At 40.5% G+C, this 13,970-nt stretch overlaps 1 protein-coding gene across 2 annotated transcripts in view; it reads right to left on the bottom strand.

Moving 5' to 3' along the window:
• Positions 1-13,058, bottom strand: part of fam189a1 (family with sequence similarity 189 member A1) — a 264,477-nt gene extending 251,419 nt beyond the window's left edge. For both annotated transcript variants that reach the window (XM_049471052.1, XM_049471053.1), the window contains exon 1: positions 12,541-13,058. In XM_049471052.1, the coding sequence (XP_049327009.1) occupies positions 12,541-12,765 (225 nt within the window). In that variant the 5' untranslated portion in view covers positions 12,766-13,058. The remainder of the gene's footprint in view (positions 1-12,540) is intronic.
• Between the last annotated feature and the right edge of the window lie 912 nt (positions 13,059-13,970).

Below are 13,970 nucleotides of genomic sequence, written 5' to 3'. Positions count from 1 at the left end.
ACAGCAAGTATCGCTTTTAAATTCTGATAGCGTTATAATTTCGATATAATTATCGTGCATCTGTATGATACCAACTATACTCAACCAAACAACAACAATATTTATAAAGGAAACTAATGCTTTGATTGCTGCTGTTAGCATTTTTAACTTTTGTCATTTATTTTGTCTTTTACCTTTTTTTAACTGTCTTTTATTATTTTTAGTTATTGCCTATATATACAGCACTGGAAAAAATGCGAGACCACTTCTGAATAAGTTGTTTAATTAAAATAAACAATGCTCTTTTATTCTATAAACTACGAAAAACATTTCTCCCAAATTTTAAATAAATATATTGTCACTTTTCTTTGCAGAAAATGAGAAATGGCAGACATGGGGAAAAAAGATGCAAATAATGAAATAATGCAAAGGAAACAAGTTAATATCCAAAAAGTTTTAAGGGTTCAGAAATCAATATTGGTGGAATCCTAACAGATCTCATCTGTATCTAATCTGTCTTTCAATATCTACTAATCATTCAATAAGTATTAATAATGTAGTACATGCTACTTATTTAGAAACCATTGATAATTACTAATAATTAATAACTAGTACTAAAGTACTAAATGTTAATCAGTAACATTAAGAGCAGAAGACAGAACAGTAGTTATTCAACTCTAGAAATACACTACACTGTGTGTTCCAGTACAGCATTTATCAGCATCAGTGTAGAACTAACCGTAATAATGTAAAGGGTTTATGAAAGTGTTCTGAAATAGGGCAGTATTAAAAAAATCGGGGTGTGTGTACACTAGGGGTGTCACGATTCTCTAAATCCTCGATTCGATTTCATTTTCGATTTGAGGGTCACGATTCGATTCGATTCTCGATTTTCTTGTTTTTTTTTCTTGTTATTATTTTATGCCTCATAAAATTTAAATAATATATTTATTATTATTATTATTATTATAAATATTATAAATATTATTATTATTATTTATTAAGATATATATGGTAATGCCATCTAGTGACTTTTTTTGGTAGCAACAGTGTGCACTATTAAAACAAGCAGTTTATCAGAGCTGTGTGTGGATGGCTGGTGAAACTGCTCATTACATGAAGCTGCAGTTCTTCATCCAACCACTAGTCGGAGCTGCAGCAGCACAAGCCCCGCTCTCTTCACTCAGTCACTACTTCAGTACAGCCCAGCCACGGGCTACAGAGCTCAGCCAGTCCGTTTTTACTGTTTCTGTAAACAAATAAAGGTTTTAACCCCACTAACCGGATAATACAGCTCACTACAGTTCATCTTTCAGCCCAAGCAGCTAACAGCAGCAGGTTAGAACAGCCGACACGGAGGCACTGCTCGGATTACATTATAAACAGGTCACTTAGCGCGCTGCTAACCTCAGGATGTTTATAACTACGGAGTTTAGTGGACACACCACGGCCGCCAGGTAAGTCTTTTAAAGGCTACTGAAGACTATTAAAGGCTATTAGAGTGTAACCCCTGGCTCCCAGGGGTTACAAGAGGTTATTGAAAGCATTATTGGGGGGCAGAAATCAGTACAGGCTGGTTAGATAAGTGATGTGGGTATTGTCTTATAAATATTTACACATAACTTATATCTCTCCTGAAAAGCTTTTATTTTAGTCAGAAACACGCTTGTGTTTACTTTATCTGAGAGAAAGATGTTTTTTTAATTCAATGGAAAGCAACAGGTGTAGTCAATTATAAGTTTAAGATTTTTAATCCACCTCACTGTGATCTATAGTCAGTGTTCTCAAGTCAGACTGACACACGCATTTCAGCGAGTTCACACGCTCTCACCTGCGCGCACCCACCCCTCCGTTAGATACAGATACAAAACCTGCGCGCCCTCCCCCCGCCCCCCCTCCCCCGTTGGACAGATAAAAACAGTGATCACACTCCCGCCGACTGCGCTCATGCAGTGCCTATCTCTATTTAAATGAATAGGATGCGCTGTGTTGGTGCCGCGCCATTTGCGTAGCGTGCTGCGCTATTTGCGTAGCGCGCGCGGGAGGGATCGTCGATCCTCTTTTTGACTTCGATACTCGAGATCGTGACCTCATTTCGATTCGATTTCGATAAAATATCGAGATCGTGACACCCCTAGTGTACACAGAAGTGTGTGAGTACACGCAAACACCATGCAAACCGCACAAACACCACCCCAGCTATTTATGCTGGCACGTATGCCCATGAGAGTGTTTATCCTTGAATAGGGTGTAACGTCTGTGTGTCTCTGAGTGTGTGAATATATAACTCTCTTTCAAAGTAGAGCAGAGAGTTCTCGGGCTGTAATGAGGGAAAACTGGCAGACTACACACACACACACACACACACACACACATCGCCTTCCTTGCATGTGCTTACAGGGAGGCAGCGTGCTCTGAAGAGCTCCTGAGTACGATGTTCTTTAAGTGAATGTTTCTGAAGAGCAAGAGGTGGCCTGCTTTTCTGCTCCCAGTCGCAGAGCAGCCTGGAGTATACACACACACACACACACACTCTCTACTAATACAACAAACTAGGTGAATGTGTGTGTATTATGTACGCACTCCAAGCAGGCCTAATAAAGAGTAAATTATAAAAAATACATGTAGGACAACGAATATACTCTAAATATGCCAAAAGTTATAGGATAAAAGTATGTAAATTGATTATGAAGTGCCAGACAGTGCACACATATATATTGTTAAGTTGTGAGGTGTTATCTTGTGAGTGAAGTTAAATCGTGGCCTCTATGCTCATGGCAAAGTGATGCAAAATGAATTAGAGTGAAGTCTGATAGTGGGTGCCAAATGGCATGTGTATGTCTGTATGCCCAGATATGGATTGGCAGTCTGTGCTGGGTCAGCTCCTCATGATGCAGTTCTCCAGGTGGACGGTTGTTTCCGGTTGAGATTACGCTGAGCATGATTGGCTGCTGCTTCCCACCAGTGTGTGTGTGTGTGTGTGTGTGGATGAGTGTAAATGATTTTGTGTTAAAACGTTATTTTAAAGCACCTGTGGATGTCTAGAACGGCAATACATAAGTTTAACTTCAATTATCAAATCAAAACAAATTATTAATTCATAATCAGCCACAACATAAAAGTGATTTTACTGTAGTGTATTAATCAGCATCTTGATTCTGTGTCAGAAGATGCTTAAATTAAATAAAAAAGTAAGTACAAAGTCACTCAGGACCTCTGCCCTGATAACCCATGCTTAATACTTAATAACTTAAATAAAACAATACAGTTAAGTTTGATACAATCTATGTCAGTAAAGTTACATCAGAGGTGTTAGTTATTAGTGAGCTGCAAACCTTACATAAATTGGAACCACCCAATATTATACCAAAGTAAATATATGTATATGCATGTGCATGTAGACTAGAGTTTATTTTTAAAATTATGATTTAAGAAATCAATATTTGGTGGAATGACCCTGGTTTGGACCCAGTTTTCATGCATCTTGGCATGTTCTCCTCCACCAGTCTTACACACTGCTTTTGGATACATGTATTCAAGCAGTTCAAGCTTGGTTTCATCATGGCTTGTGATCATTAATCTTTCTCATGATTATATCTCTTGATTTATCCAGAGGTTTTCAATTTGGTAAAATCAAAGAAACTCATCATTTTTAAGTCTCTTTTTTTCCAGAGCTGTATGTCATGGAACTTGATTACAATGCACATTTTCCTTTTGTATCAAGGAGCTCTTGGCATGATGTTATTTTTTCATATTTAATGTTATTTATCGTCAAATTAAATGACCATAGTTAATGTTCACACTGCGATGATGATGCTCAAACGATAAACTGTGCAGCCTTATAGTAGAAAGCCCTAGCATTCATAGAGCCCAATTTGTATGTACACAATATATGCCCACAGGACCAACATTTATCTAATTAGAAAGCAGCCGTGGAATTAGCTTCCCTGAGGATTTGATCTTCATGAACTCTCGTTCCTCTCTCATATACAGACGTAATAGAAACTTAATAGCTGTGCATTGTTTCCCATGTAGTAGGTAAATAATAATAAGCCCAGTGCCTACAGTGCATAGAACGAGGCTTAAGGGGTTAATGAGCAGCACACAGTAGAATCTCTCGCTATCTTTAAGAGACTCCTGAAGACAGAGCTCTTCAAAGAGCACTTACTCTCGTAACACCTCTAACAAACTAACTACTTCTAACCCCATTTCCTTCTTCCCCTCCTTCACTTCTCTATCCCTTTATTTCCCTTCGACCTCCTTTAAGCCCTATCTAAAAATGGGTTATCTAAATTCCTATTACTTTGTACTTCATTATTGTAAGTCGCTTTGGACAAAAGCGTCTGCCAAATGAAATGTAATGTAATGTAATGTAAACAGTAGTGCACAAAAACGTGAAACGGCAGCCTCACGCTATTTAGAGCTGCAAACGTTCCACCACCACCTTACTGCCATCTTTTTGCCCCCACTGATGCTTTTCTCAGTGTGCGGGTAATTAGCCGTGGCTGGGCAGGTGTGTGTGTGTGTGTGATCAGACTATTTTTAAGCTCAGTGATGAATCTGATGCTATTGTTCCTTATCTGACCTCTGCCTGGATTAACCTTTAAAAGCGCAGGTTTATTGTTCACTCATTAGTCTTGAGACAGTATCTGCTATGATTAATTGTCTAATCGTTATGAGATTAATGAGTGTGTGTGTGTGTGTGTGTGTGTGTGTTCAGTTATGAGAGCATGGATTTAAACTGCAGTTTATTGCTTTGAGGAAAGAATAGCCAGTGTGTTTATGGCTCTTGACAATTCGGTTAAACATAAAATGGCTGCTACACACACACCGGCTTATCCCTTATGAATACTAATAAACGGGTGCAAACTCTCACATAAACACACATGTGCGCCAACGCCCCCCCCCTCCTTGATCAGCGCAGGCCTCCCTGCTGAGGACAGCGATGGTGTGCAGCTTCTTTATGTTTGACTGATGTTCCAGCTGAGATGGAGAGGTGGGGGAGGCGTTTAGTAAAATACAGAGGGAGGAGGGAAAAGAAAGGTAGAGTTGGGATTGTGTTTTTTCAAGTACATGGCATTATCTTTTGCCAGTTTGTTGTAATACTTTCCGCTGCATTTTCTTCTCTTTGTATTGTGTTTCTGTGGCAGTCCTTATTCATGTTCTTTCAGTCCGTGTCCTTGAGTTTCGTATCTTTTTTGTCAGATGTTATATTCCTTTTCTTTCCTTTCGTGTGCATTGCTATGCTCATTTACTTTTGCTAATCCTTATGCATCCTTATGTGCTTTCATTTTTGTGAGTTTAAATGCAATTCCTTTTTCCTTTCTTGTCAGTTGTTGTGCTATTCCTTTCTCTCAGATGTTCTCTGTCAAATGTTACGCTTTTTGTTTTTTGTCAGTTGGTATGCTTTTCCTTTTCTTCTTAGTTGTTATGCTGTTTCTTTTTCCTGTCAGTTGTTATGCTATTCATTGTCCTGTCAGTTACTGTGCTATTCCCTTTTTCTCTGCATTCCTTTTTCCTGTCAGATGTTACGCTATCCATTTCTTGTCAGTTGTTATGCTACTTCTTTTACCTCCAGTTCTTCAGTTCTTGTTGTTCATTTTCATGTCAGTTGTTACACAACTCCTTCTTTTGTCAGATGCTTTTTCTGTGAGCTGTTATGCCATTGTGCTATTGTAGTGAAATTAGGGTTGCAACGGTATGAGATTTTCACGGTATGATAACCGTCTCAGAAAATACCGCGGTATCACGGTTATCACGGTATCACAGTTTGTTACATATATTATTAAACTGTCCCTTAAAGAAATTACAACAAAGGTTTTTTGTTCAATTAACTATTTATTGTAGAAACCTGGAACAACTATATAGATAATGTCTCCTTAAAAAAAATTAACTGTACACCATTAGGTGAAGGAAACCAGGTTTTTCCACTACTCTTAAGGTCATTAAGGGTGTATATAATTATATATATATATATATATATATATATATATATATATATATATATATACACACACACACACACGTGTCACACATTACATGTCCTCTAAGAAGTAAAGATCCTGTGTTTAAACTATTCAGTACAATTATTTAAGTTTAAATTATTTAATATCTGATAAACTGAGCCTGGGTCAGTGTCTGATCAACAACTGTTGTAAACGTCCGTTTTACTGCCAAGTTGGTATATAACCAGATAGAGGGGATTTATTTCTGAGTCTGGTTTTAACACATGAAAAACAGGCACGTCAGAATTTGAAAATTAACGCATGTAAATGAATGGCGTCTTTCACATCCAGTCCGGCGAGCACCTTTACACGGACACGTGAATCCGTCGTAGCACGCACTTCACGCCTGTACCTGCGTGCCCAAATTTCGGATAACTCAGCGCTTTTGCGGGCGCTTACTGCATGAGTTGTACACGACTACAAAGAGGTTTTATTTATGTTCAGATTAAAATTATAAACTAAACACTAGGGGTGTCACGATCTCGATATTTTATCGAAATCGAATCGAAATGAGGTCATGGTCTCGAGTATCGAAGTCAAAAAGAGGATCGACGATCCCTCCCGCGCGCGCTACGCAAATAGCGCAGCGCGCTACGCAAATGGCGCGGCACCAACACAGCGCATCATGAGCGCAGCCCCGCCCTCAGTTCTGCTGTGTGAGAGACAGCTGCCTTTCAACCAAGATGTTTTTTTAATTCAATGGAAAGCGCATTTCAGCGAGTTCACACGCTCTCACCTGCGCGCACCCACCCCTCCGTTAGATACAGATACAAAACCTGCGCGCCCAACCCCCGCCCCCCCTCCCCCGTTGGACAGATAAAAAACAGTGATCACACTCAAAACTTGAGAGCCCTGTCTATATTTCTATAAATCCGTTTTCAGTTTCTCCTCCGTGGTTGAAAGGCAGCTGTCTCTCACACAGCAGAACTGAGGGCGGGGCTGCGCTCATGATGCGCTGTGTTGGTGCCGCGCCATTTGCGTAGCGCGCTGCGCTATTTGCGTTTATTTATTAAGATATATATGGTAATGCCATCTAGTGACTTATATATATGGTAATGCTGCAGCTCCGACTAGTAGTTGGATGAAGAACTGCAGCTTCATGTAAGTGAGCAGTTTCACCAGCCATCCACACACAGCTCTGATAAACTGCTTGTTTTAATAGTGCACACTGTTGCTACCAAAAAAAGTCACTAGATGGCATTACCATATATATCTTAATAAATAATAATAATAATATTTATAATATTTATAATAATAATAAATATATTATTTAAATTTTATGAGGCATAAAATAATAACAAGAAAAAAAAAACAAGAAAATCGAGAATCGAATCGAATCGTGACCCTCAAATCGAAAATGAAATCGAATCGAGGATTTAGAGAATCGTGACACCCCTACTAAACACATACTTTGCGCTGCACGGCGGGGTGGTGTTCTTGGAGATGGGAGAACAGGTTTGACGTATGTCCACCTTTAGCTGTGACTTTACGGCCACATTGATTATAAATCGGATAACCATCCTCGGGTGCGTTCGGCGCGTCTCTGAAATAGTCCCACACTGCTGATTTTAGTTTAGCCTTTTTTTAGGCGGACGGAGATTTGTTTAGTCTGATGCACTTTTATGCTGTTCTCACCGCTGTGTGCTGAGCAGCTGAAGCGGAGCAGAGTTGCGCATGCGCGGGTGAGTTTCTCCGCTGGCTTGCGTTTTACCGGTAATAAGCAAACACACACGGTATGATAACCGTGCATTTTAATACCATGGTATACCGTGAAACCGGTTACCGCTGCAACCCTAAGTGAAATACAGAGGGATGAGAGAAAAGAAAGGTAGAGTTGGGATTGTGTTTTTTATTAATTACATGGCATTATCTTTTGCCATTCTGTTGTATTACTTTCTGGTGCATTTTCTTCCCTGGTATTGTGTTTCAGTGCCAGTCTGTATTCATGTTGTTCTTTCAATCTATGTCCTTGAGTTTCATATCTTTTTTTCCGATGTTATATTCCTTTTCTTTCCATTTGTGTGCATTGTTATGCTCATTTACTGCCGCTAATCCTTTTGCCCACTGTGCTTTTATTTCTTTAAGTTTAAATGCTATTCCTTTTCTTGTTGGTTGTTATGTTATCCCTTTCTCTGTCAGATTTCAGGCTATCTGTTATTTTGTCATTTGTTGAGCTATGCTTTTTCTGTGAGCTGTTATGCTATTGTTTTTCATCTCACTCGTTATGCTACTCCTTTTTATTTCAGTTTTTATGCCATTGGTTTTTCCATCAGTTAATATTCTTCTCATTTAAGTAGTTTTTCCTTTAAGTCGTTATCCTACTCATTTCCTGTCAGTTGTTCTGTTTTTCTCCTGTCAGTTGTTAAACTACTCCTTTTCCAGTCAGGTATTGTGATCCTTTTTCTTGTCACTCCTTTTCTTTTCTGTGAGTTGTTTTAATCACTTTTTAATCACTGATCCCTCCTATAACTGTCAGTTATTTTGCTTCTTTCCTTTCCCGTCAGTTGTTGTGATCCATTTTTCTGTTGTTATTGCACCGCCTTCCATTCTTCCCTTCAGTTGTTTTGCTCTTTTTCCTTCCTTTATTGTTACATTGCATCCTTTCCTTTTCTGTTTCACTCTTCCTCCTTTTCTGTTTCTACGCTGAGGGCACAGTTGGTGGTGGCTCAGTAGCATGTGTTTGTTGTAGGCTAGCTGCTCTTTGAGTATGGATTTGGCCTGCAGCCTCAGGATCTGAGCAGTGGAGTGAAGCTTATGCATGAGGGAGAAAATCCCTCAGCTCTAGCACCATGCTCAGAGGAACCGCCACTGTTCACACTGTAGATCAATACAGAGCAGTTTACAATGCCTTTCTCTCATTTGAATAAAATAATTTACTGTATGTGAAAATTTGGTAACTTCAAAATATGAATGGAGATGCTAATTAGTAAAATTAAACTGCAAAATATATAGAAATATAATCTTAAAACAAGCACCTTCCACATCTCTAACACACTACCAAATGTGTGTGGTGTGCATTCCCAAGGGATTTCTGTGCTCACTAGTTTATTGTACTGGTGCATTGACCTATGCAAACAAGCCACGGCTAATGCCTTGTGCCTTCACTTTGTATTTAAACTGAATGTGTGTGTGTTTTAATGTATGCACTGAGTTTACTTGACCTCCACATGAATAAAACATATTGCATCATCACACTCACCACCTAAATAGGTGAATTGAAATTTGTGTTGGTGTAATAAATTTTATTTATATGGAAATGCATCATCTCGTTATAAAGCAGCACTGACACGCTGATATTCACAATGCAGGGGCACAAAGCCATTCACTCCAAAGCTGCACAAAACTGTAATCCTATCTCAGTTTCCCTTTTATTCATAAGCAGCCATCCATGCCACATGAAGCAAGTTTTACATGACAATCCATGAAACACATGTAACGTCAAATTTGACAAGATAAGTGAAGCAGTGGGCTTTCTCCAAGGAAGAGGTGGTCTTATCAGGAGCGTTCCAGCCGTAAACCTATTAGTGAGCCACAAGACATGGCCTCTCACCTCCAACCTCCAGACTGCTTATCTTCACAAATATACACACACACACACTGCTCTCTCCCAATGGACCAGCTCTCACATCCTTCCTTTTATTCTCATCCACATGCAAGTGATGTTAGGCTCCGCCCATCTCTTGCACAAAATCATGGAAGTATTGCCTCATAAATATTTACTCTCGCCATCATGAAATTTTAAAGCCCCCAAAATGCAGTTCACGCACCACTGCTCTTTACTTCGGACCGTATAGATGAATTACAGTGACGCTCTCTTGGCTTTCTGGGACAAGGTGTGGCTTGGGTGCATAAAGAAAAAACAGTCATGTTTTTCATACATATTCTTGTATTTTTTTTGTTTTTATTCATTTAGATACAAGCAAGGTCACATCTATGTTTCTAGCAAACAAAAACAGTACCATAGCCCTCTCAAAATCTCCTATATCCATTTCCAAAAACCACCTGCCTGTGGAAATTACACTGTGTTATAAATTTTGATAAGCTTGTTAAGTTTACATTTTTCTTCACTGATTCAATTTTCTCTTATGACAGCGACCACACAACCACACACACAGAATTTTTATAGACAGTCCCGTATACTTCACACAATATTCACACAGTTTCTATTATCCACAATCTTCCTGGCTAGTGGGATATAAAGCCCCCAAGCATTTGGCTGAGGAGCAAGGGAACTGTGTTCTTCATTAGAGTGATGAAGCTTCATCCAGTACTATTGGGATGATTTGAACTGTTGTTTTTTTTTCCAGAACTAATCAGTCAACACCAGTACATGACCTTACTATTGTTCTTGTGGTTGGAAGCAATCATATCTGTGTTCCAACATGTAGCCTTATGACTAGAGTAATGGCTGTTATTGCAACACATTGGGTCAAAATCCTCATTAACACCCTTATAAACTTAGCGAGATCTAGTCTTCATCCATGTATGCTAGATTTAATGACACAAAGCAAATATCCCAAAACATTTAGAATCAGGGTTTACCAGCATTTTAGGTGTATTTTTTGGGAGAAATTTTAACCCCCTTTCCCTTTTCAGGATACAAAAACATTGGATGTTCCACTACAAAACACACAAAAATGGCAGTCTTTAACTGTCAGAAGCGAGAAGGATTGGCAGTACAAGGCCCTGATCCATAAGAAGAAGTGAACCGGAAAGTAATGCGCAGCAAATGTACTGAAAAATGAAAAGAGAGAACGACAGATAAGTGAGGGGAATATAGCTGAGGGAGGTAGAAAGCGGCCTGAGCTTCTAAGTGCTGGGGCTCAGGCATCGATAAGGCCACATGGAGTGGGGCCTCAAATCATATTAGATTTGGTTGAGCCACGCTGGGACTTAGTTGGTGCCAATAGCAGTTTTATCCTCGCAGAGCCCAGCGGCTGCTCAGGGACCCCTCGCCCCTCCACGACATCGACTCTCTCTCTCAGCACTCAGCGTGCCAAAAGCAGGATGACGGCCCAGATGCCGCGCAGGCAGGCAGCCAAAGACACTCAACTCCTAAATGTGGTGGGACAGTCAAGAAGGGTAAACATATAAACAGTGTTTCTAGCTTATACCTGATAATTGCTCAGCTGCTATACAAGGCTCCTAGCAGATGAATCCGAAATACAGTAAAAAGAATTCTATCAGTTGTCCCAGATTGGGATTTAACTTCTTATCCACCCCCAAAAAACAAAGCATTTAAGACAGAGGGCTACAAATAATCTACACACAAAGAGCAAGTGTTTCTTTGAATTGGCCTTCAAAGCAACTTTATTTGACTCCACTTCCTTTCAACACACTTCTGACCTTCCTTTCTTTACAGCGACCCCCTGGACTTAACAGATGTTGATCTGGGTCATGGCACCAGACAAAGCAATGCACTCTGGGTAGTCTCGAGTCCATATTTGGTCAGGTCACAAATGTCCAGTAAAGTTAGGTCTATAGGCAGCAGATGTTCTACAGTATATAAAACGGTATTTTCGAATTAACACATTTGAGATAATCTTGGACTGAACTGTGATGCTCAATGATGATTCACCTTGATTTAAACCTAATCTAGCTGTGGGTAACCCACACCCATAATTCCCTATTACCAAGTAGTCAGTTTACTGAGATAGTTTTATATATCATGCAGTCCCACAATAGTTATGCACAACACAGACAGCCAAGACTAAAAAAGCAATGCTATGACAGATTACCTGAAATAATTTCATTAAATTTCCCATTGTATTTCACTTAATTCTAACAATGACTTCAATGTCTATGGAAAGCAAGGATTTAGTCATCCACCAAGTCACCAAAAATGCTTTATACCTGAATTAACAGTGCTTAAGACAATGTTGTATGGATGAAAGCAGTCCAACCATCACAGCATTTTTTCAGCATCTCATTTAGAGTAAATTCTGATACTGCAACAAACTCCCATTTACGCCCTTTAATTTCTAAGATATGCCAAATTTAGAGACAAAAGTTCCACAAATATTAAATCTTCATCTTTAGGTTTAGTATTTTACACTTAACCACTCTTAAACCACTGCTAATTTTTAAACAGCCTTAACAAATGCCATATGTAACTAGCTACTTGAAGAAAATGAGTTAGTTAGCTAATTATAGTTTAGGAAGTGTTGAAATAACAATAACTGTAATAAAGTAAACACCAACAACCTGATGGTGAGAGAGAGACACCCTATGTTTTAGTCAGAAAACCAATAAAAAGCGGAAAATAATGTAGAGAAAAGATTTTATAAGCGATAAAACCGGTTAGCTGCATAATGGGATAACTGTGCTAATGCTAATTCAGAGTGTCAGAGCGGCACGTGCGCCCGCGCGCGCTCTGAGCTGCTGAGTCGGCGGGAAAGCCTGAAGGCTGATCTGAGGCGTAGAGGCAGCAGCGCTCCTTCCTCATTCAGGAGGTGAAGAAAGAGAAGAAAAAGGAGAAAACCCCGCATTACTCTGAGCTAATACATTTCCCAGCGAAATAAAACACAAGAAAGTAATAAATAAGCGCCTAACTTACGGAGAAGCCTGCCCAGAAGGGGCAGGAGTGCCGGACCCGCGGGGAGGTAGTGAGGGCCAGCGCGGCGAAGCTCACGGCCAGGATGAGGCTCCCCAGAACCATCTGAGCGACGCCGAGTGAGAGCATGATCCGGGTCCGCGTCCTGAACTCCCTCAGGCGGGAGAGGCTGTGGGCCAGAGACACGGGGCTCAGGGAGCGACCCCGGGGCACGGAGCCTACAGGCATGGCGAAGGAGACGGAGGGAGAGAGGGGGTAGATTCGGGGTAAAACTTCAGGGGGAAGCGCAGGACAGGTTATCCGGGACGGTTATCCTCTGCGCGGTGGAGGAGGACAACATACAGCTCTGGAATAATAATAATAAGAGACCACTAAAAATTATGAGTTTCTTTGATTTTACCAAATTGAAAACCTCTAGAATATAATCAAGAGGAAGATGGATGATCACAAGCCATCAAACCAAGCTTAAATTCTTTTATCCAAAAGTAGTGTGTAAGACTGGTGGAGGAGAACATGCCAAGATGCATGAAAACTGTGATTACAAACTAGGGTTGTTTCACCAAATAATGATTAAGGAACTCTTAAAACTTTATAATTATGAAATTATTTTTTTTGCATTATTTGAGGTCTGAATCTTTTGTTGTTATTTCAGCCATTTCTCATTTTCTGCAAATAAATGCTCCAGTTTTTTTATGTGGAATTTGAGAGAAATGTTGTCTGTAGTTTATAGAATAAAACAATGTTCATCAAACAAAATCAGAGCAACTGATTCAGAAACTAAGGTGGTCTCTTAATTAGTTCCAGAGCTGTATACAGGCGCGTTGGTGGTGCAGATAGTGGAGCTGGTGGAGGTGCTGGAGGTGTAGCGTAGCGTTAGTACCATTCCTGAGAGGAGAGACGCCGCTGCTGCTGCCGCTCCTCCTGCTCCTTTCCCTGGTCAAGCAGGTGAAACACGTCCCGTACCGAGCCGCAGTCCGTTCACACAACAAGAGGAGCGAACATAGCTCCAGATACAACCGGGGAACCGAGGTTAGCTCAGCTAGCTGCTCTCCTACTTCGAGGAAACGAGAGGTGATCCATCAGATCCAGTCTCCAAGCTTCATCACGCTGCTGCTGCCTCCTCCTCCCGTTCTATGTGGGGCTCTCCGCGGGCAGGATACAATCCGCCCCCCGCGCTGATGCTGCTGCTGATGGTGATGCTGATGGTGATGTTAAGGAGGAGGTGCAGGGAGAAGTGAAAGTGCAGGTCTGTCTTTTGCAGGGAGCTGGTGTAGGTTAGGTTAGGTGGTGGTGTGTCCGCCTGTTCCAGGTGATGCTGGAGTGTGTGTGCCGCGCTCGTCCAAAGCAGCACACACACACCACACATTCACACACAGCACACACACACAGCACACACACATACACACACAAGCCGAGGCAGGACGGGTGGAAGA

Source organism: Astyanax mexicanus, chromosome 23, assembly GCF_023375975.1.
Source record: "Astyanax mexicanus isolate ESR-SI-001 chromosome 23, AstMex3_surface, whole genome shotgun sequence".
Classification (NCBI taxonomy): Eukaryota; Metazoa; Chordata; class Actinopteri; order Characiformes; family Acestrorhamphidae; genus Astyanax; species Astyanax mexicanus.
Note: the sequence above shows the minus strand (reverse complement) of the source record. Positions and strands in the feature narration are given on the sequence as shown.